This window comes from Micropterus dolomieu, linkage group LG01, assembly GCF_021292245.1.
Source record: "Micropterus dolomieu isolate WLL.071019.BEF.003 ecotype Adirondacks linkage group LG01, ASM2129224v1, whole genome shotgun sequence".
Taxonomy (NCBI): Eukaryota; Metazoa; Chordata; class Actinopteri; order Centrarchiformes; family Centrarchidae; genus Micropterus; species Micropterus dolomieu.
This window is the reverse complement of record NC_060150.1, coordinates 6,171,542-6,198,370: the sequence shown is the minus strand read 5'-3', so window position 1 is coordinate 6,198,370 and position 26,829 is coordinate 6,171,542. Positions and strand designations below refer to the sequence as shown.

The following is a 26,829-nucleotide window of genomic DNA, read 5'->3' as shown; positions in this document are numbered from 1 at the left end:
TTGTGATCTCAGATTATTGAATTATTATAGCATCATAGTGAAGATATAGGGTTAACATTGTTACTTAGCTCCTGTTGGCTCTAGCAAAGACAAATACTGAATTAATTTTGCTCTTCACAGAGTTGTGTCTTTCTCTGGAGGGACTGAGGTAACTGCTTAGTAATAAACCATGCCCATAACCCCGCCTTGCTAGTTTGCCAGATAGGTAGGTAGCATGAGCTGCCTTGTGAAGCTAATAAATAAAAGGAGATGTTATCAGTTTCTGTCTGTGTAGCGTATTTATTTATAGTAGCTGGTTGAGTCAGAATTACTTTGATTTTGTTTTACTTTGTTTCTCTAGCCAACTGGTGCTAATTGGTCTTGGTGGAGGTGGGTACAACACCACTGTCATGAAAAGTGACATTATGATAAGAAAAGTGGAATTTTGAAATGTATTAAAAGTGAAATAGTGAATTAAAAAAAGACATGAAATCAAACCTTTGAAAAAAATGTCCTATAATTAATTAATATTCAGAAATACTAATATTAATATACTAATCTCAAACAGTTTGGCGCTCAATAGGCCAATGGGTAGGAGGAATACTTACAGCAGGACCGCTGGGTCCCCTCTCACCCTTGTCACAGGCACACTTGCTCTGGGCCATAGGACACTTCAAACACAGGGAAAGACAAGTCAGACAGGCCATACAGGGATCTGAATAAAGAAATGTGAGGAAAGACCGCGGTCTGGAGACTTACCCCTTCATCTGCCAGTGCCGTCTGTAGAGCAAGAAACATAATGTCATGATGTGGTCACATTTATTGCATTACAGTTAAAGCAATCCAGCAGTCATTTTCTGTGAGCCTAAATCAAAATCTGAGCTGAGCTTTGAATTCTGGTCTTAAAGTTGAATTGTAGGAATGGACTGGAGCCACAAACACCTGCTGCTACCCAATTAAAATCATTCATTGCTGGCCTGGTTTCAGTTTGTCAAATGGTCCTCAACTTTCTCCACCTGTTTCTGAGAATGGACTCACATCCTGCACTTCCTCTTGTAACAGACACTTCAGGCCAGAGCCCTGATTTTCACCCCACAGGTTGCTTCCCTCTTCAAAGCTGACCACATTTTCTACACAAGGGGGGAGTTGTCGAAATTCTAAACTAAACACAAACCACATGCATTGATCAGAAAAATAGCCTCGCTAAGCATCCAGAGGATGTTTCCGTAGTAAGGAGGGGTGTCTGAAGACAAAACAGACAGTCTGTCCCTTCTTATGGGATGGAGTGATGCAGTCTAAAGATAAAAGACTGTTTCTCAGCTGAGACAAAAGCACATGCTTATGGCATACAGATGCTGCCTATGCAGGGCAATGAAATGAAAGTCTGGTTGTGGACTGGCTGCTGCTGGGATCTTGCATGCCACCAGGATGCAGGCCGTCGAGTTGAATGCTCTAGGAGCCTCAGTGTAAGTTTTCTATAAAGTTTTCCCTTATCATATGTGGATGTGTACCACCTGTGTCAACAGTAAAGTCTAAGTTTGAAGTGGTTATTGAGGAGCTGGTTGAATGATGTAGCGTGCATGCATGTTCTTGCTGGATTCCAGCTCTTACTACGATTTTCCCGCAAAGAGTTCTTAATGTGGAGCATATGTTACAGCAAACAGCCTGGTTGTGTCTGCAGGATGTTGCTGTGCAGCACATGTTGTAATTATCTGGAAATGTGTCATTGCTTTATGAAAGTAACCCCAATCACCCAAGTCAAGATAAACAATCGGAAATAAAGACAAATGTTGTCTTAGCTAACTCCCAAGACATGCATGACCAAAGCAGAATTTCAGAGCTTTCCATTTTTTCAACCAAGTGCTGATTTTAGTGGCTGTCAGTGAGTTATATTTTGCAGTGATGACTTAGGTGATGACTGCCGACCTGTTACTATGGCAGCAGGTAGCAGCTGTTCATCAGGGATTCAATAAGCCAAGAAAGCAGTGGGTGGTGTCAAGGACAGCACAGGGGAAGCTCATTGGATGCATCAAGAAGTAAAAGATGCTAACATCTGATTCATCTGGCAAAAGTCTATCTGCATAATGGCCTTTTGAAGCTTCCACCTGTCATAAATTACTGGCCCCTGGGAATAAGCAATTATCAAACATTCACGCAAACTGTTAAGTGCCAAAAAATGTAGAAATGTTAGAGCTAGAAAAGGGATTACATGAAAGCCTGTTTAATTAAAGCTGATTTTGAGGAATGAGCAAGCTTGCAAATCGGACAGATCTCTGTTACAACTCCTTTCTGAAAAAAGCTCAATTTAAGAAAACTTTGCATAAGCAGTAGTTTAGTCACACAGCAAAACTATGTAACTTTTGTTAAACAAAAAGACAATGAGAAGAGAATATGGGCATAAAATTTAAAGCTGAAACGTTTAACAGTAGCTCAAAACTGACTTTGTCCATTATATAAATTGTATTTTAAAGTTTGCTAACATTAGCCACCGTAGGCTACTGATCATACCAGATCAAGGAGGGTTGTAGTAGTTTTTCAAAAATAGTCATAATAGTCATGCATAAAATCCAAAACTAAAAAGCAAACAATGAATGGATCAGTGTTCCCATCTGAAAATTTGCATGCAATCAGAAACCAATCAAAACAAGTTTATTTTTTACTCACAATCTCCTTTATGACTTTCTCCACAATGCCTCTATCCTGCAGGTTGTGCAGGTAGCGTGAGGCTGGGGAGTTAGCAATTAGCCGCAGCTGAGCTATGTTAGCCTGCTCGTTGGCTTCAGGTGTGATGCCTATGGTGAAGAAGCGGATGCCCTGGTTCTTGGCATCAGCCACAGCTGAAAATATATCGGGGTTCCTGGGGTGCGAGATTCCGTCGAAGAGCAGAATGGCCACCTTGATGCTCCTCGGATCTGACTCCTCCAGGTAAATACGGGTGAGGTTGGTGATGGCGTAGGTGGTGTAGGTGCCGTGACCAATATACGCAATGGGAGCAATTCTAGCCTTGAAGTCATCCGTGCCCCTCCACTCTTTGAAGGTCTGCTCTATGATGACATGGCTGCTGTACTGAAGAAGGGCTGCACGGGAGCTGAGCCCCCGGCCAGTCTGCAGCCGGAGGCCCTGCAACCGGTCCAACACGTCTGAGGCAAAACGCTTCTCCTGGGCATGGTTGTCCTTGGCGCTCTCTGAGCTGTCGATCAGGAAGGCCAACTCCATGCTGCAATCTTCATCAATGAGCGCTGAGAAAGAAATAATAGGAATTAGTACGCTAAATATGAAACCTTGTTTCCTAGAACATGCTAAAGCACATATGTTTGACACATTAACTTTTTCAACTTCATTAGTTTGATCACTTACAAATCACGCATGCTAAATAAATGTAGAGTTTAATTTGCTCGAATTTTTTTTTCTATTCTTTGTTATAGGCAACGGCCTAACAACATAATATGGCCAGCAGTTATGTTTCTGACCACAAAGTAACTGGCAAAACAAATTGATACAATAGGCGACAGTCCTGTAATTAGCATGGCTTAGCTTAGCATGGCCTAAAACTTTATTTCTTGTTTGTTTGCATCCTAAGATAAGATATGGTTTTACAGGGAATTGGTTGGGTGCAATGACTTCCTGAGTCTTGTCCAGGGCTGGACTGGTAATCTGGCATATGGGGCAAATGCCCGGTGGGCCGACACACCTTTGGGGCCGATTTAACGTAAATTATGTATTTATTAGGGCTGTCCCCGACTAAGGATTAACATAGTCGAATCAGAATCGTCAGGTCCTGCCTATAGTCGACTGATAGTTGAATCATGTTTGTTTTTGTGCACGGCGATTGCCAGCAGGGGGGGTAACGACGACACATGGTGGCACCGCTTTAATCATGAAAAGCTGCAGAGCTGCAGTCTCTCTTCATTCAATTTACAATGTAAATTTCCAGCTAAACTGAGACTTTTTGAAGACCCTTTTCCCTCTCTCTCTCCCTCTCTCGCCATTCGTCTTGTGCAGAGCTTTGCGTGCTGCCGAAAACTGCATGCACGTCGCAGTACCTTGAGGGTCTATTTCGAGTAGCCAGCAGTTTAAAAACGCTATAATATTCTTTGTGTGGTTCATCAATGGTGATAAATTATCCGAAAGTCCCACGAGGTGCGGACAACTCGGCACAACACCAGTTGGGGCTCCGTCTCTTTTGCCACTACACACCATACATGCTACAACTACACATGCGCACTGACGACCCAGGGTTCGGATGACAATTTTGGATTTATTCACACACTTTAAAAGCATGTATTGAAAGTTTTATTCTTTTTACATCTATATTTACAGCATTAAACGTTGAAATGTGTATTGTAATTGGCTGTATATAAACTTATTGCGAAAAAACTGGTTGTTCTATGTAAAATCAGACGCTGAGCACCTCCAAAATGGCATGATCCTTGTTTCGCTGCAAAGCTTTGACTGTGAGATTGACAGTCGAATCAGGCTCCGTCCGTCGAAGATTATCGAAGCATTGAATCTGCTGACTATTTGGGGTCAGCCCTAGTATTTATATAACTGTTTTTAAGAAATGGGCCAACGACCAGCTCATAAAGCATGGACAGCGGCCCATTGGGTAATTTTCTATACTGACACTGGGCCAGCCCAATCACATCTACCCCACCCCCTCTTCTCTCTATTCTATTCAGACAGTTGCCACCAAATGCGCGAAGATAACCGATGTGTTTGCGGTAGTTTTCACATCAGCTGCGGTACCCGACGAAGAGCAGGCACAGGCACTTGAAGGAATAAAGGAGAGCCACTGTCAGGCAGAGGAGGAGACGTGTCTTAGCCAGTGACAAAGTGTCAGGGCTGAGTGAGAAAGAAGCAGGAGAGTGGAGGTGAAGCGGTAAGTATGGAGTAGCTCAACCTGGAGGGAGGGAGCAGAGAGGGTCATTTACACTGGGGATGCTGGGCACATGTAGCCATCACTTTTTGAAAGCATTTGTTAAAAATGTTCTGAAAAATAGCTTGCACCAGGAAATGTTAATTAACAAATAAAAATGTTATGAAAAACGTTTATTTGCACAATAAGCTTGCAATGCAATGTCAATATAGAAGAAAACTTGGCGGGCCGTGTCTGGACACCATGGAGTGAGGTCGCATTTCCCGTAGCTCCGCCAAGAAATGGCATTTATTTATTAATTTTAGGCACAGTCTGACATTATCTTCTCGTAAATAATACTTTAAAGAATTCTTGCAACGTTCACATCCTTTTTAGGCCTCCTCCTCTCCTCCTCCTCCGTGCATCCGTGGCTACACTGCAGGCAACAGTAGACTCACATGGCTCTACCATAATTTACCTTGAACTGTATGCTACCACCTGCAGTGACAATTTAGCCAATCTCAGTGGTGAGCCTACTCAAAGTTGAAATTAACATACTCAAAGCTAAATGTGATGACTTAGAGGAAAGATCAAGACAAAACAATATGCGTCTGGAAGGTCCACATCCCAGAGAATTCGTCTCTACACTTACAGGACCTGTTATATCTGGATGAGGCACCTCTTTTTGACTGTGCCCACAGGTCTCTTCGACAGAGGCCCATTGAAGGGGCCCCACCATGACCTATCATCAGTCCACTATCTCCACATCAGAGACCAGATTCTGCGTCGAGCGGGGGAAGCCACCCCTTTGCTACACCATGGCAAGAAACTATCAATCTCCCCCAATTTCTCCCCCTCCGTGGCCAAGAAACGCTTAGAGTTTGTGGATGCTAAGCGTCACCTGCACACTTGCCCAGGCGTCAAATCCGGCTGAGCTGGTGATCACTTTGCCAGGTGGAGCTCTCCGCAAATTTACGGATCCTGCTCTCGCAATCGACTTTATTAACAGAGACTTGAGGAAGTCTGCTTCCCCAGATCCAGAGTTCATTACAACTGGTCTTCTAATGCTCAAAGTGCTGCACTCCTTTCATCCTTCTTTCTCTCTTTGTCTACAAGTATGATTCAGACTAGTCCAATGGGGCAGCCGGCTGGGGACATGCTCAGAATCTGCAGTTGGAACTGTAAAGGTTTGAACCACCCAATAAAGCGCAGCAAGGTACTCCACCATCTCCGCCACTTGGGTGCCCAGATCACATTTCTTCAGGAGACGCATTTAAAAGTCGCTGACCATTTTCGACTTAGGAGGGGTTGGTTTGGTCAACTTTATCATTCCACCTTTCATAGCAAAGCCAGAGGGGCCGCCATTCTGATTCACAAATCCGTAACTTTTGTCTCTTCCAGTAGTATCCTAGACCCTAATGGTAGATATGCTATTATCACAGGACACATTCATAGCACCAAATTGATCCTTGCTAATATATATTCCCCCAAATTGGGATGATGCAATTTTTTTTCGTAATCTCGTTCGCTAGAATCCCTGATATGTCTTCACATCTGCTTGTGCTATTAAAATATATTCTTGTCTTGTTGTCATGGCCCCAATCTTGTGCAATGTTAGGTCTCATGGGCTAAGTGTTTCGTCACACCCCTAATCTAAGCCCTTAAATGGAAGGATGGTGTATTGGTGGGGGGTGTCCGACCGATTTTGGTGGGCTGCCTGGGCCAAAAATGCAAGGGGCGATTCTTTTGTCCCAGTCCAGCCCTGGTCTTGTCATCACTGTGAGGTATTCAGGAGACACCAGAAAGTCTATGGATGAAACAAACTCGATATAACGTGATAATTAGTGAGCCTTATGCCTTGTGCAGACTACACGACTTTCAGTGTCGGCCGATCGCCGTGCTGTTCACACTACACAACTTGCCGTCTTGTGATGGGAGTCTTGAAGACGGGTCACGCACTACACGAGCTGACAAGCACTCTGTCATCTGACGCTGGACTCCAAACCAAGTTTTGTCAAGAAAACACATGTGAAATGTGAAACAGGAAATAACGCGAACCTACACACGAAACAGCTGTTGTTTGTTATTATAAAGATAGCAATTATAAAGACAAAGAATATGGGTGAAAGAATGGATCAGCACACGCAGGTATCAGGGATTGTCTGAGCTACAGAGAGAGCTGGTGGGGAGAAAAAAGTGTTTTGCTGTGAAAAAGTAGCTCTCTGCTCTGCCATCTGCCTGATCTCTATGGCTGGATGTGGATGTCGAGTCGGCCTACTCCTCCAGATATTTGGCATGATAGATATCTGCCAGACGTCGGCGATCTGGCAGAAATGTGTCGGGGAGCCATCTTGATGCGTCGTTGTGTAGCTCACACATAACGACAACTGCCGATTGCTGATTGACCGCTGATATATCCCCGATCACAGCCTGACGGTCGCCAAGCGGCAAATCGGGCTAAAAATCGTGTAGTGTGAGCTAGGCTTTGGAGCTGCTGATAGGCAGAGCCAGGCTATCTGTTTCCCCCCGTTTCCAGTCTTTATGCTAAGCTAAGCTAACTGTCTCTTGGCTGAAGCTGCATATTTAGCGTACAGACACGAGAGCATCAACCTTCTCATCTAAGTCTTGGGAAGAAACCTAACAAGGATATGTTTAACTACATTAGCTCATAATCAATCAGAGCAAGGAGGATCAAGCTTTGATAAAAGGAGTGTATATCATTGCATTTTGGCATTTCATCATTAGACTATAACAGTTTTGGCTTCATAGCAAACATGTCACAACGTTAATTTATATTCCCTGTGTTTTATGTTGTCAATATGGTTGTCTAGACCTTTTCAATCAAGATAGACATTTTTATCTGTGGATTCTTCAGAAGGAGTAAGGGTGATTTATTGACTGTTTACGTTCTATAGGCCTTTTCAAGAAAAGTGTGATAAGTTCATGAATGTGGCATATTTTGAAGAGGGAATAAAAGTAACTCAACTTGCTGCACCAACCTTCAGCAATGGAATGAGGTCACAGATCTAATATAGGCTGAGGGTAAATCACATTCATCTTCACGGAAATATGTCACAGAGAGAATGTGCCTGGGGAAACAGGATTCTGAGCGAATAAAACATTTGGGTAACAGAGCACTGAACGGTCACATAGGAGATGGATGGCTCTAAGAAACCTAAGAGATATGATCAATCCAAGTGGATTGCGTCCTCCAGCGATGTCCTTGTTGAGTATCATGTTCTATTTTTTCACCTGTGGCAGCACAGTTTTTTTTTCCGGTGATGAAAAAAGTGAAATATTTGCCACCTGCACAAATTCCACGCCACTTTTCCAAGTAAGAGCATCAGTTGAAAAGAGCCAACAAACAGCCCCCTAGAAAACTGTACAAAAAAAGACTTTCCTTTAGACTTACATTTGCCATTTTGTGGTATGGAATTGGAGGGATATTGTTTGCTCTTCTTCTTGGTGGCCACTACCTCTTCTTCATAGTCTTCTTCATAGTCCTGTGCCCAAAGACCTTGAAGTCCCCACAGTAGCAGTAACCAGTGCATTGATGGGACCATGACCTCCCTGGGAGATAAAGAGAAGACAGAGATGGATAAAAAAGACCCAGACACATCCTCACATTGTAATGCCCCCACCCCCCCCAAAAAAACTGCACACGCTCAGAGAACAAGCTTTAACAAGCGTTTGAGACTCAGGCATCAAGCATGAATAACTCACAATGTTGCTGACTTAGGTCTCCAGTATGTTCAGAGCTATAAAGCTCTTCTGGCAGTGAAGAAATTCAGAAAAAGTGCAAATAAGTAAAATGAGAGATTCTTCATTCAGAGTTAGTTTAAGTCCACGTCCTGAGCATCAAGTTGGATGTCCTCCTCTGTTGGATCTTGGCTGAGAGTCTGCAGGTCAGGTAGGCACCTTATAGTGACACCAGCAGCAGCAGCAGCAGCAGCAGCAGCAGCAGCAGCAGTGTTGTCTGTTTGCCAAAAGTTTAGACTTGAAAGTGTATCCTGGCTCTCATGAGACTCAAATACGGGCCATTCTAAGCTGTCACTAAATGGAGAGAAGTCCTGCCCTTCTTTAAACTCACTCACTCCCAGTTTGAGGAGAGTGTGGGAGGTGTGGCTGGGAGACAGAGCAATGAGTGTGCCCCCCCCCCCCCTTTTTGGATAGAGTGCCATTTTTACTTTGTTAGCCATGTGAAATAAAATAGGAACAGAAAGGAAAGCCCCTGGGAATGACAGCAATTTGTCTTTTTTTTTTTTTTACTAAAACAGCTGGTTGGAATCAAAACAGGCCTTTCAATTTTGTGTCAGTGTGTTGTGTGGTAACTACTACCATTAAGCACAATTTCTGGAGAGTCAGGGGGTTTATAATGACATGAAGGCTAATTTTAATGTTTCTAATAACACTTGGCTGTTTATAGGCAAAAAATAATAATTTAAAGCATGATTATGTTACTTCTGAAAAATAAATAAGACAATCTTACTCTTACAAATGAAAAGTTTCAAAAGCAAGGAAACACACCCTTGTCTAATTCAGTACATTCAGCAGTTTTGCCACTAGGGCCTTACTTGCTCTGGTATGACCAATAGATAACAGCAGCAGATTTTGGGTGAAAGCAGGTGAAACCCTTTTATTTGAAAAATAAAATAAGGGTCTTTGCCAATTTAATAGCATGTTAATGTTGCTCAATTTATGTGAATTATTAAAACCATAAAACCTTACTTACACCATTGGCGCACATGTCATTTACTCAGTAACATCTTCTTTAGTAACATCATCTATTAACTTGTGATGAAGTGTTTGCTACAAACGTACACGTATTGAGTCCTGTACTATTTTCTCCATCTCTGGTGATGGCCTGAATCCACAGATCTCTTCTTTTATTTTTATTTTTTATGTCTTTGGGGACATAAAGAAAATCACAGGTTTTTTTTGTTGTTCAACATGCAAAACGTGATGCAGCAGCTTTCAGACATTGCGCCACTAGATTTTTCTATTTGGCGCTGGCACTTTGCGCTTGTTTTCACCCAAGAGGCGGTGTGGTCATTCTAAAAACAGGAAAGGAAATCATGCTTTCTCTCACTAGAACACTGCATTTAGTATTTACCATTATACTGCAATTGGCGCCACAGTGGCGCAGTTCTATATAGTTTCCCTTGATGGCATCGCCCTGGCCTCCAGCACCACTGTGAGGAATCTTGGAGTTATCTTTGATCAGGACATGACGTTTAAGTCTCACATTAAGCAAATTTCAAGGACCGCCTTTTTTCACCTATGTAATGTTGCAAAAATCAGGAACTGTTGGGTTTCTGTAAATATCATCACAGAGTATGGTCTAGACCTGCTCTTTTATGAAAAGCGCTCAGAGGTAACTGTTATATAAATAAAATTTAATTTAATTGAACCAAAACAATAAAGCTGCAGAAAACAATGCACTAAAACAAGTTGTAAATTGGGGGAACAGCAGAGTTATGTTATAATTCTCATTGAGTTCATCACCAAAAGTGACCCTTTTCACATTACATATAGTCATTTAATACATTGTTGTTCTAAAAATATCCATTATAGCTGCTTTAAAATATATTCTATTTATGTTAATTGTGCCTCCAGAGGCCTCGCCCTTGGAATAATCCAGAAAGCTGGAAAGTTTGGATAGGTGATTTATACCTTAAGGCATCACACCTTGCAAGATCAGCGTACCATGATTCACCTGTGAAAACACCCAGAGCAGTCATTTGTTAGTATTTCTCTTGGCACGATTTAATGTAAACACGGACCAGGAAGAAGTAGCATTGTAGAAATTACAACTACATTTATATTTTATTCTACGAGTTTGTCTTTTTGTCTACAGTCAGATTTGACATTGGTAAATAGATTGTTTGTTCATCAAAATGCATTTCTTATGTGCCCTATACACCCCAAGACAACATCCAATGTTGAGAAAATAGAACTCAGAGGTCTCCTCAACAGTGCACAGAATCAGTCCAGCATTATTGAAACCCGGTGCATGTCCTTTTTAAGAAACATCTCTTTAATGTTATTATAATTCCTATGTAGTCCTGGATCAGAGGATTCTTAACATCCCATGAGACAGTCTGCATCTGCAACCATAAAAGCTGGACCTGGGATCACATAACTCTGCAACAGGGATGACGGCGTGTGTTTTTATTGCCTACTGTATTACTGAAAGCAAGGAAAGGTGAGCTGTCACTCAAGAATGCTCCCCTTGAAAGATGGACCTCCTTAAATCTGGTTCAGCTGCCTTTCCTTCGTGTGGAGAGCTGATTAAGCAAAGTGAGGATTTATGGGGATTATTTTTGTCGTTATTTATGTCTGTTGGGAACTACTTTGCAGTGAGAAATAGGAAGAAGCTGTCATTGCTTATGTCTGACCATACAGTTTTAATAAGGACTGCTTTGACTATTTTCACATGAATGAATAAAACTTTTATAGAGACACTTGTTTTGTTGCATAATACTCAATATGAAATGTCTTTATACACATGTTAAACCACAAAACTTCCAGTTATAATATACCAAACTAGGGAAGCTGTAAATCTACATGCTTGTTACGACAAGTTAAGGTCTCACTTTCCTGATTTCTTTCACTGCGGGAAATCTGAAATAATGAGTCTACATGTTCACTATGCTGCATCTGAAGTGTGCATTAACTTTGCTGAAAGGTTCTCTAAAAGCAGACCCCACAGTGTCTCTAAACTACCCAGCAATTACGTGACATTCATTCAATGACTACATGGGAATAAATTAATAAAGATGGTCATATCTAAAAGACCACAGTGACGCTATTAGCAGATGCAGACAATAATAAAGGGCATCAATAAAAAGAAGAGCATGGCGTTTTTTATTTAATGCCACACAAGTGAATTTTAATGAGCAAATGATTTCCTAGGAAAAGGTGTGTGGCACAAAGAGAGGAAGAGAAACATGACAAGAGTGAGTCTTTCTTTTATCACACTGCGGAAGCCACCACTTAGCTCTTTGATATTCCCTACCCCTCCAGGTAAATCTTTCCTGTGACATTTGGATTAACCACTGTTTTCACAAGATTGTGCACGTTCCTTCAACATATAGTTAAAAGCGCAGAGGAGAACACGGGTGACATCAGTGGCTGTTGATTATTAGTGGGTGGATGGAGCTTTGAGCTGAAGGCTAATGTCAGCATGCTAACATGCTCACAGTGGTAATATTAACATGCTGGTGTTTTTTTGCAGATTTAATGTTTACCATGTTCAGTTCAAAGTATTGTACAAATTAAATTTAGTTGTTACAATTCATTCTTCGAACATGAACGTTTGCACAAAGTTTCATGGCCATCCAATAGTTGTCAGGAAAATTTTGCTCAAAACCAAAACCGGCATGCTAATGTGCTAACAATGGCAACACCAACACGGATGTTTAGCAGGTAAAATGTTTAAACTATGGTCTTTCGCTGTGTCTGTAATCACTTCTTATTTACAATATAGAGCACTATGTTTACTGCTATTTAAAAATTTGAATTCTACATTTTCTGTACTGTGGACCTACGCTCAAAGATTCTCACAGTGGAACGACAAAACTAGTGTCATGGTATGTACACTACTTAACAATGCAATGGACCACATTTTATAGACGCAAAAGTTAGCAGTCGTGCAAGTCTACACCTGTCAGTAATGAGGCAAAGTGATGATGATTAATAGGTGTCAGAGATCTCAAATGACTATTTACTTTAGTGTAAACTAATTAGTGTTAATTATATAGGGAGGAGTGAATGAGGGAGTGATTTAGGACACAGTCGTATTCTTGGTTTAGTGTGTACACATCATTTGCTAATAAGCATTAAACACAAAGTACAGCTGAGGCTGATGGGAAAACCATCAGTTTTGCAGTGCTGGATCAATGTAACTGTTGGCCTGACGATGGCACCAGATAAAAAATGAATGGGTTCAACAAAGTTTTTACAATTTATCCTGAGGGAGACATAAATTTGTGAACCACATTTCACGGCAATTCATCCAATAGTTGTTGAGATTTTTCATTCAGAACCACAAATGTCAACTTCATGGTGGCACAAGAGGAAAAATCAGGGGATCAACAAAGTCAGCAGGATTTATCCTCTGGGGACCATGAACGTCTGTTCGACAATTCATGACAATCCATACAATAATTGTTGACATAGCTCAGACTGGACCAAAGTGATGCACTGACTGACAGGGCGGCATTGCTACATTGCCTAGAGCCACGCCGCTAGAAAGGCTAAAAATACAAGACAAAAAGAAAAGCATTTACAATCACCTGCGTGGCACTGTAAGATACTATGTTTCACTCGACCACTATGAGCGCATTCTCGTCACGTTTGAGGTTTTTGATCAAAAAAGGTTTCCTCACAAGTACTGAACATGTTTGTGGAAGGTCAAAGGACGCCTGCTGTCAAACAATCCCAAGTAAAATGAACGAGGTAGCTTGGCAAAACCTGACATAGGTGTGGTATTTGGGATGGGAAACATTTTCAAGGGTTTTATTATTTATTAAAGGTTATTGTTGTGAATTCAAATACAGAGAAGATTCCACAGATCACTTTATAATATGGGTCGTCAAACGTTCCTAATGACAGATCAGCGGGTAACCATACTGGCATCTGCCGCTTTGGAGGAACATGTCCATTCTTGCATCACCTGGCCCCTCACACTGTTGTGAACTCATTCATCCTCATCACTGTGGCTACAGTAAGTGCAACACAAGCACAATCTTTATAAACACTGAGAAGTAACAAATGGAAAGCCAAGTGATCTCAACATTGCTCCCTTGACTATATGGCAACTTTTTTTTAAATGGCAAAGTATTCTCAATCATCACTCCTCAGACTTTACTTTGGGGCATTCACAGGATGCTTAACTCAAATATGTGCTGTGTTTTCACAGACAAATACAGACTAGTAGAGATGTATGGAGATAGTGAGATAATCATCTGTGGGCAGGAGGAGAGATGCCCAGCCTTGTTCAGGTAATATCAAAAACATCAGGAGGTGTGCTTTATAACGAGGTAATACCAAGGCTATATCTGACATGTTGCGCTGAACTTAAACTCATTTGACTAGTTTTTGTGCAGAATATTGTGCTGAAAAAATATAAATGTATTATAAGCCAGATGAAACTGTCTTTAAAAGGTTTAGCAGAGGATTCTACTGGTGAGTATTGTTTGTTCAGGAAACAGATTTTACATTATGCTTTAAAGTGAGGCCAAGACAAATGGATGATTTAAGGCTTCTCAAATGAAAAGCATTACATTTGGCAAACACACACACGGTCAAGTTTCCATCACTTCAAAGTAAATTACACAGACTTACATTTGTTTCCTGGAGATTTACCCTTACCTCAACCACTACTTGTCTAACCCTAACCTAACCTTACCATAAACCATGTCTTCCTTGTTAATGTGACTGTGTAAACAGATTTACGTCCCCACAACATGAGTCATAAAGGCTCTCACACTCACACTTGCAAAAAACTATCCTCTACCACACATTCTGCCTCTTTTGGTGCAGCAGTACCCTCTAGTGTAAATATAGTGGACTTACAGTGCTTATGTGCTGTGTCCGAAATTCTATACCAGATATACTAATATTGTAGACAGTGTGTACAATATATTAATGTTCACAGTATAGCAGTCTGTTCAGTTAGTAAACAAGAAAACAACTTTACCGTTTGCACTAGCAGGAAAAGATAAGCCTGTTTTACAGCAGACATTTTGACGTAGCAGGCAAAACACAGGTGGAGCTACTAACATTAACAACATCTCTGTTCCATTACATGCCCCATGACGCCTCTACCGTGAGCCATGCATGTATCATATCAAACCCTGGAACTGGCTCACCTAAATGGAATACAGCCATCATTAATGCAATTGATCGCTCCTGTTCTTTTCTTGCTTCTGCAATAAAAAGTTCTCCTGTGTTTTTTGTTTTTTTTTAGGTTCCTGAAGCTGTTTCACCACCATCCACAGTTTGTTTTAAGGTTTTCCAGCTGTGAACAGTTCTCTATCTATTCCCTTTGTGCATTACTTTGTGGGACAACAGTGTGTATCAATAGCACACAAAAACAAGGCTTTTCTAGTGTGCAGGCAGACTGTTTTAATTATACTTTATTTTGTCACTTTGAACACATTACTGACTCAAAAACAATTGTATGTACGGTAGTATGTATTTGGGAGACAGCTGTGGATTATCTAGACATTTCGGTATATTGTATATTATAGTATCCTGTCTTCAGTGTGCAGGATTATGCGTCTTCTCTGCAAATTTAATAATGTGGAGGCCCGGAAAAGCACATTTGCTAATCTTTCATACATGATGTGCAGTAAATTTATAATTTACAGCTTTTAACTGTAAACTTATGTTAACCTACAACTGAGCTTGTCTTACATACTGTAGCAAGGGCAGAATTTCCACAGGAGATGATGGAGGGGGAGGGCTTTATTTCATCAGATGATTTTAGCGGATAATACTTTTACGTTTAACTTGAATTGAAGGTTATTAATTATAATTGAGTATTTTTATACTTCCACCACAGTAAGCAGGTAAAACCAAATAATTAGAGTTTTATCGTAAAGTCCGTAATTAGCCTAATTAACACTTTTAATAAATACAGCACACTTTGGATAATGGTTTCAAATGTGCTCACATTTTGTATCCTTCTCTTATCAGGATAGCACTGGTTCATGACTGTGATAAAAGCAGGTCTGTTGTACACATTGCATCCAGTGGCGGAAGTTTTGCATTAAAATGTTGAATTGAGTAAAACTATAGAACTAGATTATAAGTAATATATACTTTTACATGTATCAAAACTAAATAGAATAGCCCCTAAAAGAGTGTTATTTCATTTTATACAGTATATTGTATTGTTGAATTAATATTATTGTTGCATTAGGCAACAAGCTGGTAGCTGGTTGAGGTGGAGCGCAGTTTAACTACCTTATTTTGTTTTGTTGTGTTGATTAGTTTATATTCTTACAAGGGGCTGTGTTTTATAAAGTGATTATATGTTGTGTAAAATCTTAATCTGCAAAGTAACTACTAACTACAGGAGCAAATAGTACAATATTTCCTTTAGAAATGTAGCATAGATTGTACAGAACTCGATACCGTCCACCACTGTCACCAGCCCAGCTGTTTAGTCACCTTAAATCGAGGTAAATATTAAGATAATAATGTATTTATGATTCAATTCAAGTTCTATAAGCACAAGCAGAGTCCTTTAGTTTTTTTAGACAGGACATTTAACTAAGAAGTGGGGACAACAAGGGCACCGTTAGTGACCTAAGCAAAATAGGGACTCTGGGCAAGAACAACAAATGGCAGCAGAAAACTTTACCTCTCTTGACCTGGGACAATGTGTAGAAATGAGACAGTGACACCACTTGGAAGCCTGAACCATTTGTTTTCATGCAGTTCCACATTAATTGAAAAATAGATTTAAATGCTAACATATTAAATGTAACCTTTAGTTTGGACTGTCATTCAGCACACGTTTGCTGCTCTGGAGGGCAGAATGTCAGCTGAGCCGGCTGGGCTTAATATCTGCGCATGCTCAACATAGGCTTTATACGTTGCACGCATGCGCATTTCGCTCCAGCGGTCATTCATTATAAAGCCGAAAGTTCCTCCGTCTCTTTCCACCTTCAGCCATTTTGACCATGTTGGGAGCTGTGGGACGCTGCTGCACCGGGGCTCTGCAGGCTCTTAAGCCTGGGGTCCAGCCCCTGAAGGCCCTCGTTGGATCTCCAGCCGTCCTTTCACGTAAGTCATGTATTTTGCTTTGGAGCGAAATCGCGCTAAGGAAAGACGCATTTATGCGCCTGTCAGGGAGGAGCAGCGGCAATGCTAACCATGGCTATCGCTAGCAACACGCTGTGTCGTAGCAGGCCTTAACGCTAAAATGTCAAATATGTAATATGTTGGGGCTTTCTAAAACGGTACACACGTGCTTATATGCTCCTATTGGCACATATGATGCATCAGAAAATGACTGGACTGTGTTTCTGTTGAGTTAGCAGTAATGACCTTTGTGTAATGACATGAGGCGGTGTGAGGCTGTGCAGAGGCTGCTAACTTGACGTTAGCATTACAAGTTGAGATTTAGCAAGGTCTCGCAGGTTAACAAGGTTAGACGTTCGTCTGCAACGAACGCATTGCATTCATCCAGCAACAGAAGAAATATTAAGATTATGAGAAACTACAAACCTTCTTGCCATTGAGTGTCCTGCGTCTGTCGTTATTGCAGTGACGTTAGCAGCTTTAGCTTGAAGTACACTTCATTCATCTGTCAGCCTTTCTACCTAAACGTTATGATGTTGGGGAAATGACTTGTTGGACTCTGTACTGATCAAAATCGACTTTTATTTCTCACAAGGTCGCTCAATGTTTTGTTAGAGGGCGTCACCCGATTAATTCAGGAGTGTTTTTTAAAAGCTGATTCGCAGTTTGGCCTACAACAATCCCTTGACATTGAGACGGAGCGGCCAGACACGCAGTTGTCTGCCCGCTCAGCCTGCAGGGTGGTATATTAAAGACGAATGCAATAACGTTACCACTGGCAAAGCAAGGTCATGACTGTTGCACACATGTATGGCGCTGAGCTAATTGCAAAGACTGTCTGCATTACTTCACAGGCAGAGATTATGTCGCACCTGCCGCCGCTGCCGTCACAGCTCACGGGCGTATTGTGGCTGTCATCGGTGCCGTCGTCGACGTCCAGTTCGATGAAGGCCTTCCTCCCATCCTCAACGCCCTGGAAGTTGCAGGCCGTGACTCCAGGCTAGTCCTGGAGGTGGCACAGCATCTTGGTGAGCAACTTTGCTTATAACCTTCAGTCCTGTAAACACATGAGCAGACAGAATAGACTACATTTATACAGTAGACAATAAATTAATATCAAAAAACATGTTCTGTGTTTAGGGGAGAGCACAGTGCGTACCATTGCTATGGATGGTACCGAAGGTCTGGTCCGCGGACAGAAAGTTCTGGACACTGGTGCCCCCATCAGAATCCCTGTGGGTCCCGAGACCCTGGGCAGAATTATGAATGTCATTGGCGAGCCCATCGACGAGAGGGGTCCCATCTCCACCAAGCAGTGAGTTTACTTTGAAAATAACTAGACAAGTTTTAAATCTATGTAGTCATAACAGAAGGAAAACAAAAAATACAAGAGGCTATTATCACCAGGTGTTAAGGAGCTTGCCATAACTAGCAAGATGATGCGCTTGTAAATGTTGTGCCTGCAAAAGTGTCTGCTCTGTTAAGTAACTGGAAATGATGTCCCCTGTCCCCAGGACTGCACCCATCCATGCTGAGGCCCCTGAATTCACTGACATGAGTGTGGAACAGGAGATTCTGGTGACTGGCATTAAGGTGGTCGACCTGCTGGCCCCCTACGCCAAGGGAGGAAAGATCGGTATGTGCAGTAACATAAATGTTTGCTCACAGTTGGTGTTGTACTGGCACAATAGACACTGACTTGTATACTGTAACATGACAAAACTAAACCTACATTTGTCATGGTCCCAGGTCTGTTCGGTGGCGCTGGTGTAGGCAAGACTGTTTTGATCATGGAGCTGATTAACAATGTGGCAAAGGCCCATGGTGGTTACTCTGTGTTTGCCGGCGTGGGCGAGCGTACCCGTGAGGGAAATGACTTGTACCATGAAATGATTGAGTCTGGTGTCATCAACCTGAAGGACACCACCTCCAAGGTGAGGGCAAGCCTCCACAAGAAAATAAAACGTGAAATTGCATCATTTTGGGGGAAAAACTGGCATTGTAGCAAACGTAAACCACTTACTGTACCCTTGTCCCTGCTAGGTGGCGCTGGTGTATGGACAGATGAACGAGCCCCCTGGTGCCCGTGCCAGAGTGGCTCTGACTGGACTGACCGTAGCAGAGTACTTCCGCGACCAGGAGGGTCAGGATGTGCTGCTCTTCATCGACAACATCTTCCGCTTCACACAGGCTGGCTCTGAGGTCTGTAAAACTTAAATCACGTCTGTCAAAGTCACAGGGCAAGGAAATGTTTTCCCTAAATGTCCCAAGATGATTTGTAATAGCGGTTAAAAAGGTTGATACTGACTGAGGTAGTCTTGCTTCTCAGGTGTCTGCTCTGCTGGGTCGTATCCCCTCTGCTGTGGGTTACCAGCCCACTCTGGCCACAGACATGGGTACCATGCAGGAGAGAATCACCACCACCAAGAAGGGTTCAATCACATCTGTGCAGGTAAACACGAGGAGGATAATCTTAAGCTGTAGGTTAATCAATCATTGTATTTACTAAAACAACCTTTAAAAGATGCTTGATCAAGCATCTTGCATGAATGTATCATTGCTAGTAGAAGTTTTATGATGCATGATGTTCTCTCCACCAGGCCATTTATGTGCCCGCTGATGATTTGACTGACCCTGCCCCCGCCACCACCTTCGCTCACTTGGACGCCACCACTGTATTGTCCCGTGCCATCGCTGAGCTGGGTATCTACCCCGCTGTCGACCCCCTGGACTCCACTTCCCGTATCATGGACCCCAACATCGTCGGAGCTGAGCACTACGATGTCGCCCGTGGTGTGCAGAAAATCCTTCAGGTTTGGGACTTAATGTTTTACTACTTTGAAACGTGTACTCTTGATTTTTGGTGGGACTAACAAAGCATTTATCAGGCTAACCAGTTTACCTTCCTCCTGTAGGACTACAAATCCCTGCAGGATATCATTGCCATTCTGGGTATGGATGAGTTGTCTGAGGAGGACAAACTGACTGTGGCCCGCGCCCGCAAGATCCAGCGTTTCCTGTCCCAGCCCTTCCAGGTGGCCGAGGTGTTTACTGGCCATATGGGAAAGCTGGTGCCCCTCAAGGAAACCATCAAGGGCTTCAAGAGCATCCTTGGTGGTAAGTGTCACTAATGTGACTTAAAGTACATCCCATCTTTTTTAGGTGGTGCTTGTGCCCCCCAACTTCTTTGCGTTACTAATGCTACCTTTTGTACCTGTTTCCCTTTAGGTGAGTATGATGCTCTGCCCGAGCAAGCCTTCTACATGGTCGGCCCCATCGAGGAAGTCATTCAGAAGGCAGAGAAGCTGGCTGAGGAGCATTCATAAACCTCAACAATCTGTTGTGGGGAGAAGAGAAACAAATGGAGAGGGGTCCTGTGGTTAGGAGCACTTGGTTTGTAAAACATGTCAAAATTCAAATGTACCTGTCTTGTCATCCTGAAAGAAAGTTCTATTTAATGTTTCCAGTGAAAGATGGAATAAAACACTGTCTTTACATAAAACGGCTTGTCAACTGTATATTTCCTAAAGGCTGTAATAGTTGTAGATGAGAATCTTGTTCCTGAAGGGGAATTTCATGAAATGGCTGTTCTCATCCACTCTGACCACTAGATGGTAGTCTCAGGCCCTGTTAAGCTATCTGAACTGTTGTGCAGCTGGTTACGTATTCCAAATAAAACAGTGGACAAATAACTGAGTGCTGGTCTAAACTTTAAAAGGGTGACAAACTTGTCACTTGTAGCAAACCATTCATTACACCCAAATTGCATATTAACAGTAAAGAAATGTAGCACAAAAGCCACTAACCCAGGAGTGAGATGAAAAGCAGACTTGCAGGTGATGAGATCAAGGATGTTTGCTAGGTTAAAGGTTCCCAACACAAGGGTCATTGGCTCACTAGGAGGGTTCACTGGATGACTAACAAAGGCCACAAACGACTGTTTTATTAGTGTTTCTGCGGGGTTCATAAGATTTAATTTGAGACTTTAAGGCTTCAAAACCACAATTTAATATTGACCTTGAACTAGTGTATCAGTCAAAACCAGGCATGAAAAGAAATTCCGAAATTCCTGTTGGAGGGACAACCCAGACTCTGGACTGTCAATTGTCTCTCTGAATAAGAACCTACTGTAGACAGTTTTTATAAAAACTATGAAATACTATAGAATACAAAAACCCTTGTTACTGTATTGCTAGGCACTCGTGGACATATGCAACATACAAAGAGAAGAAATTCTCATAATTTAAAAGGGTCAGAAGCCAAAAACATTGTAGGTTGCATCACAGGTCTATTGCTCTTGTAACACTTCTCAATCTGTACATTATATTTGGGCAGTTTTACAGAAGGAAATCACTTTCACATCGACCAAATTGTGTTTCAAGGTGAATTTCCACAAAGAACCACAAAACGACGTACACATGCTCCGTATGTACTTTGTAACCAGGTCTGAACCAGACTGCTGTTTTATTGCACTGTCACCTTTCACACATCAAGGCCATGAACATTGGTCTGAACAAACCCCTATCTGCCTGTAGATAAGGCAGACCTGACAGTGCCCACAATGTATCTGCCTTTGAGAAAAGCAAGTCTACAGAATATATTCAGTGAAGGGATACAAACAGACAAAGTGCTTCTTTCACTTGTAAACTTTATGTCACAGATGTAATGTATTCTTGCTTTCCATTCAGCAGTTGGTTACACAAAAGAGCATGGGAAATACAGTTTTAGTCAGGAATGACAGATTGCATTTTGAGTCGTATAAAATGTGCCCACGTTGATACAAAAAAGAGCACAATTTATTCCTTCTGCTTGGCAATAGGAACGGCTTCTTTGTTGAGGACATAATCACTGACACAGGTCGGCATGTATGACAGCGGCAGCCAGAAAAGCTTGGCGTCCCACCCGGGGGAGTAGCGGGTGCGGGGCCGGACAGCGGACACAGCGTGCTCCATACAGCTGACCACCTTCATCAGATCTCCATCACTGACCTTGGCAACTTTGTCTGATATCATCGCTAACGCTGAAAAAGAAAGAGAGTGGAGTGAATTAAGAGATTAATTAAAAAACAAATGAAGAAAAATATGATCCAAACTTACCCTTCTGCACATATTCAACTCCATAGTCATCTTTGTCCTCCTGGGGCAGTCTGTCCCACAACATCTTGACACTTTTGGACAGGATACCAGGATCAGTCACATTTGTTTTGAAGAAGCCTGGCTCGATGCAGAGGACTTTGACACCGAATGGATGCATATTTTTCCTAAGCAAGACATTTCATTTTATCAGTGCTAGTGTTGACATACAGACAAATAACTAATTGTTTGAGTTAATGTTTCACCTGAGGCTGTCATTGAAAGCCTCTACACCATATTTGGAGATAGTGTAGGGGCCTCCCGTCGCACTGATCCTCCCAAACACACTGGCTACATTGACCACCCGTCCCCTGGCCTTCTTAATTAGCGGCAGGACGCTCAGAGTCACTGCGATCACGCCGTTCAGGTTCACGTCCAGCATGAGCTTGTAGTCATCAATGGTCAGCCAGTCACAGGGAGCAGAGGGAATGGACACGCCTGCATTGTTCACTACAGCCCACAGACCTAAGAAGATCACAAAGAGGACATCCAGTTAAAAAAGTAGAGCTGTGACAGAATCCAACACTGCAGGAGAGAAAAATCAAAGCAGGCAGATGCATGGTGGAAACTGGGTGGACTGGCTGGATGTTTAACACTGTGATTTCAGGATTGTGGATATCAAACAGCAAGATTTTGCAAAGAACACTGAAAAACAAACACTACCTTCTTATTATTCAGCCAAAATTAATGATAACGGCTGATTAAAGTAAGCTGGTTGGTTCATCCTTAAATGGAAACAGGACTACAGAATTAAGAAACTGCAGGAGTCTAGAGCCATTTTGTTGATACAACATTACATTACATTAATTTGGCTGATTTAAAGATTAATTTGGCTTTTTCCAAAGGGACTTACAGTAAGTGCATTTCAGCCATGTGGACACAGCTCAAAAATAGCAAGAATCATGCAGCTATACATCTTCATCACCTTCATCTAATATGCTGAACTGATTCAAGTGCTGCATTTATAAAATATAAGAGATAGATAGAGAGAGAGTTCTGGATTAAAAAAAAAAGAGTTTACACTCACCACGCTCCCCGACTTTGTCCTTGATCATCGCCGCAACTTTGGCAACACTGTCCTTAGACCTAACATCTAGGTGTGTTGTGATCAGGTTGCTGGAGCAGGACTTCTTCAGATCCTCTTCTCCCTTCTCTGTGAAACACGAGGCGATCACTCTGAACCCCTGCTTGTCCAGATGGCGGGCCAGGAGGTTGCCAAAGCCACTGTCGCAGCCTGTGATGTACACATACTTGCTGCCCTTGTCAGGGACCCTGGGTAGCTCCCTGACCCAGCGGTACAGGTAGTAGAAAACCACCAGCCCCAGGAGGTACAGGTACATGACTGTCAGAACAGAGAGTGAAAACTGTTTCTAGTTTATGTGACGATACAATGTGGCTCTCATTTGACCTGCTGTAGCTCACCATGAAGCAGTGGTGAAATGCAGTTAGGTACATTTCTCAAGTACTACACTTCAGTTTTGAGGTACCTGTACTTTTCTTTATTATTTCCATGTTATGCCATTCTATACTCCCACTCTACTACAGTTCAATATCATTCATAATATATGCATAATAACAGCTGGGGAAGGCAGCTTATTATGTTACTGTGACAGATTGAGTTTGCTTGTTTGGGCTGAACACCAGGTTTTGCTGTGGAAAGTCTGTCAAAGGCCAGATTGAGTGTGACGACATGTACATGTACGACACTTGTACAACTAAAAAACTAGTGCAGTTTACTTCAGATTCTTTGTATATTTTATGGAAATAAATGCTTTGGGCTTTAACTTGCATTATTTGGTTATTGCTTCTGTCCATGAAGAGGATGATGAAAAAATTATGCACCAGACTATTAGTGGGGGCAAAAACAGTATTTTGATAAAGTAGATTTTTCACTGTGTGTGACATCTTAGTAAGGTGCTCTACCATTTTAGTGAATCTTTAATAACCTGTCATTAATTATGTGTCTTCTGGTGATTTTTACTGTACATCATTAAAGCAAAATCCCAGCTTTTCTGGAGAATCTTAAGCACTGATGTCAGAAAGGCTCAACTTTGGAACCGGCTCCATCGCCCGCACGGGGGAGAGCTGGTGGCCATTGATCAGTCAGATTCACGTTCACTGACCAGATGAGAGCTTGTGGCACTGCTGGGACCAAACCTGCTACCGCTCACCTCTTCTTCACATTTGTCACCTATACAGTACCCTGCCCCTCTGTCTCTCCCCAGCCCGATAAAAGCTCAGCACGTCCACTTACTTTGTGTACAAATACAGCAAGCTCAAACTGATATGTGCTACAAGACAAATGGCACTCGTGACTCTTCCCCGGACATGCCGGAGCCCAGTGTGCCGTTATCTTTCTGAGTTACCATCTTCATAGGTAATAGAAAAAGTACGGTGAATCTGCCAAGAAGCAGGAAGTACTCAACATATTCTGCAAATTCAGCATTCCTTCTTTGTCAGCTGCAGCCTGACTCAATAATTGGGCAGATAATGAAGGCATTTAGCTTTCTTAAACATCAGGTCTTTGGCAGGAAAAATATTTGTAATAAGTGATTTTATCATCGAGCACAATGTTCATGTTTTTGGCTGAAACTTGGTTAGACCAAAATAACGGAGCTCTTATTGGGTCTATCACTCCTCAACTTCAGTTTTATGTGCGAAGCTAGAGTGCATATGAGAGGAGGCGGAGTTGTTTAATCTCCTTTGCAAGAGATGTCTTATAGAAATGTTGCTTCTTTTGAGGCACTTCGTAAGCTATATTTCTAAATATTTACAGGCCATCTAAATACTGTGCAGACTTTTTGATGACTTTACTGAACTCTACTGAATAGAGGTGGTGATGGCGCAATGGATCAGACCATGCCTTTGAAGTGAGAGACCACCAATCCACCAATATGTCGCTGAGCAAGACACTTAACCGGCCAGAGGCGTGCGACCTCTGACACATATAGCAATTGTAAGTCGCAAGTTGCACTTGTCTAATGAGAAGAAGAACACTACAATCAGCTACCGCATGATGCCATTTCTCTCAACAGTTGAGCAATAGATCTACTTTCAGTACTGTAGTACTGTGTATTATTAAGGAGGCTATAGCTGAGACAATTGTTCCCCAGTCTGGGTTTCTTCTGCTTTACCTACATTTAAGTACCGCTAGGAAGTATATCCTAAATTTCACGAAGTATTCATTAACGTTAATAAACTGGCTTCACAAACGCTGGTGAACTCGCAGGCGCTACAGTTCACGAGCCCGAGTTTCTTTACCCGAGCAAAAGATTAAAAGTTGTGTACAACACAATAAAAAAAAAAAAAAGTGTATAAAATATTGAATAAAAACTTAAACATTAGCCTGATAAATAAAAACACCAAACCAATTCTCTGTCGCACATATTCCTGACTATAATGGAGACATTAGGTATTAACAGCGTGTAAATTAAGAAACCTTTTATTAAACAATGTCCCTTGAAGTTTTCTCCTCGTCTAGATATTTCGGTGAACTCGCCCATCGTGCTAAAATGACAGAAATCATATCTCATACCTGGTGCGCAGAGGTCTTCCCGGACTGTCGCAGTTGGTTAGAGGACAGTTAATTATGTAACTTGCGCCTACCAGTCGAGGAGCGTAGCCATTCACTGTATATAAAAAGAGCATAGCCTGTGATTTATATCGTCCTGAAAAGGAAAGAAGCCCTGTCCCCCAATAGGATAGCCGCGCCTCCCTTTTTATGATCTGCACCACCAGCTTCCGACAGGACAACAGGCGCCACCTGTTGGCATGAAAAGTAATAGCTTTCGATTGGGGGGTCAAAAGTGGCATTGCAAACAAATTAAATAAGCAATTAAGCATTCAAAAAAATATACAGATAAATAAAAGAGTTTGCCTTAAAACAATCAAAAGATTGATTTTGATTGCTTCCTTTAAGTATTTATCAAATTGATGCAGTATGTGTTAATTAGCTCTTAATAGCATCGATTGTCACTCTTAGATCTCTCTCTTTACTGTTGTTCCTTAAATGAGTAAATGTAATGTAAATAAAGACTATTGTTTTTCCCTTTATTTATTTATTTATATATTTAAACTAGTGTCAATTAATTTCACTTATTTACACATTTATTTATGTATGTATTCCGATCTCCTGTATGACAATGAGGGATGTCATGCAGTTGGTTGCAGCAATAAATGTATATCAATAAGAATCACTTTTATTGGTCAGTTGTGTGTCCACATAGGAGGCATTTGACTCATTGTACACACACAGAACAAGCACAATCAAACAAGACAAAAAGCCCAATGAAACCAGACAGATACACACAAACAAACAAAAATAATAACATTTGTAGACATCAAGACAATAGTGTATTGGAACAGAGTGCAAAGAATGCTGGAATAAATATTTCTGTGCAGGTATTTTCATGTAGCCTACATGAGGTGGGGGGATATGATATATGCAGTATAATATGAACAGCATGTGTAGATGTGTTTTGAGTGATGCTATTTAGGTTATAAAAAGAAAGTTAGGAACATAATTTCAACAATAGATTGTGACTTAAAGTACTTTTAAATCCCATTTTTCTAGGTGGTGCTGGTGCCCCTCAACTTCTTTGCATATTTGTAGTACTAATACTGCCTTTTGTACCTGTTTCCCTCTAATGAGTATGATGCTCTGCCCGAGCAAGCCTTCCACATGGTCGGCCTCATCGAGGAACTCGCTCTGAAGGCAGAGAAAGAAGAGAAAAAAAGGAGAGGCATCCTGTGGTTAGGAGCACTTAGTTTGTAAAATATGTCCAAATTTAAATCATTATCATCGTCATCTTCAAAGAAAGATGTATTTAATGTTTCCAATTAAATATGGAATTAAACACTCCAATAGCTGTAGTTGAGGCTCTTGTTCCTTATGGGGAATTTCATGAAATGGCTGTTCGCATCCAGTCTGACCACATGATGGCAGTCCAGGGCCATGTTTCAGAAAGCAGACTTAACCATCTGCTAAACACAAGAAATGTTTTCTCCTCTAAAAAGAAAATATATATTGCAGAAATACATCTCTGT

The 26,829-nt window shown here is 41.7% G+C and overlaps 4 protein-coding genes across 4 annotated transcripts in view; 1 reads left to right on the top strand and 3 right to left on the bottom strand.

Annotated features, from left to right (window-relative positions):
* LOC123973665 (collagen alpha-1(XXVIII) chain-like) overlaps positions 1–17,703 on the bottom strand; it is a 47,170-nt gene extending 29,467 nt beyond the window's left edge. The window contains exons 1-5 of the mRNA XM_046053871.1: positions 17,078–17,703; positions 8,247–8,404; positions 2,644–3,218; positions 739–759; positions 588–650 (exon numbers count right to left, since the gene is read on the bottom strand). Of these exons, the coding sequence (XP_045909827.1) occupies positions 588–650; positions 739–759; positions 2,644–3,218; positions 8,247–8,404; positions 17,078–17,088 (828 nt within the window). The 5' untranslated portion in view covers positions 17,089–17,703. The remainder of the gene's footprint in view (positions 1–587; positions 651–738; positions 760–2,643; positions 3,219–8,246; positions 8,405–17,077) is intronic.
* On the top strand, positions 16,476–20,153 carry atp5f1b (ATP synthase F1 subunit beta). The gene is made up of 10 exons (XM_046053879.1): positions 16,476–16,633; positions 17,506–17,679; positions 17,792–17,966; positions 18,166–18,287; positions 18,401–18,585; positions 18,695–18,853; positions 18,981–19,103; positions 19,252–19,464; positions 19,567–19,768; positions 19,880–20,153. Exons 1-10 carry the CDS (start codon positions 16,531–16,533, stop codon positions 19,975–19,977), a joined length of 1,554 nt encoding a protein of 517 aa, XP_045909835.1. The 5' UTR covers positions 16,476–16,530; the 3' UTR covers positions 19,978–20,153.
* A 1,129-nt stretch (positions 20,154–21,282) lies between these two features.
* Positions 21,283–25,475, bottom strand: LOC123973680 (retinol dehydrogenase 7-like). The gene is made up of 5 exons (XM_046053890.1): positions 25,319–25,475; positions 22,811–23,125; positions 21,990–22,248; positions 21,748–21,911; positions 21,283–21,671 (listed from the first exon to the last, which is right to left on the bottom strand). The coding sequence occupies exons 2-5, from the start codon at positions 23,121–23,123 to the stop codon at positions 21,448–21,450; spliced, it is 960 nt and encodes a 319-aa protein (XP_045909846.1). The 5' UTR covers positions 23,124–23,125; positions 25,319–25,475; the 3' UTR covers positions 21,283–21,447.
* LOC123974548 (17-beta-hydroxysteroid dehydrogenase type 6-like) overlaps positions 24,075–26,829 on the bottom strand; it is a 4,366-nt gene continuing 1,611 nt past the window's right edge. The window contains exons 4-5 of the mRNA XM_046055351.1: positions 26,417–26,491; positions 24,075–24,152 (exon numbers count right to left, since the gene is read on the bottom strand). Coding sequence (XP_045911307.1) covers positions 24,075–24,152; positions 26,417–26,491 — 153 coding nt within the window. The remainder of the gene's footprint in view (positions 24,153–26,416; positions 26,492–26,829) is intronic.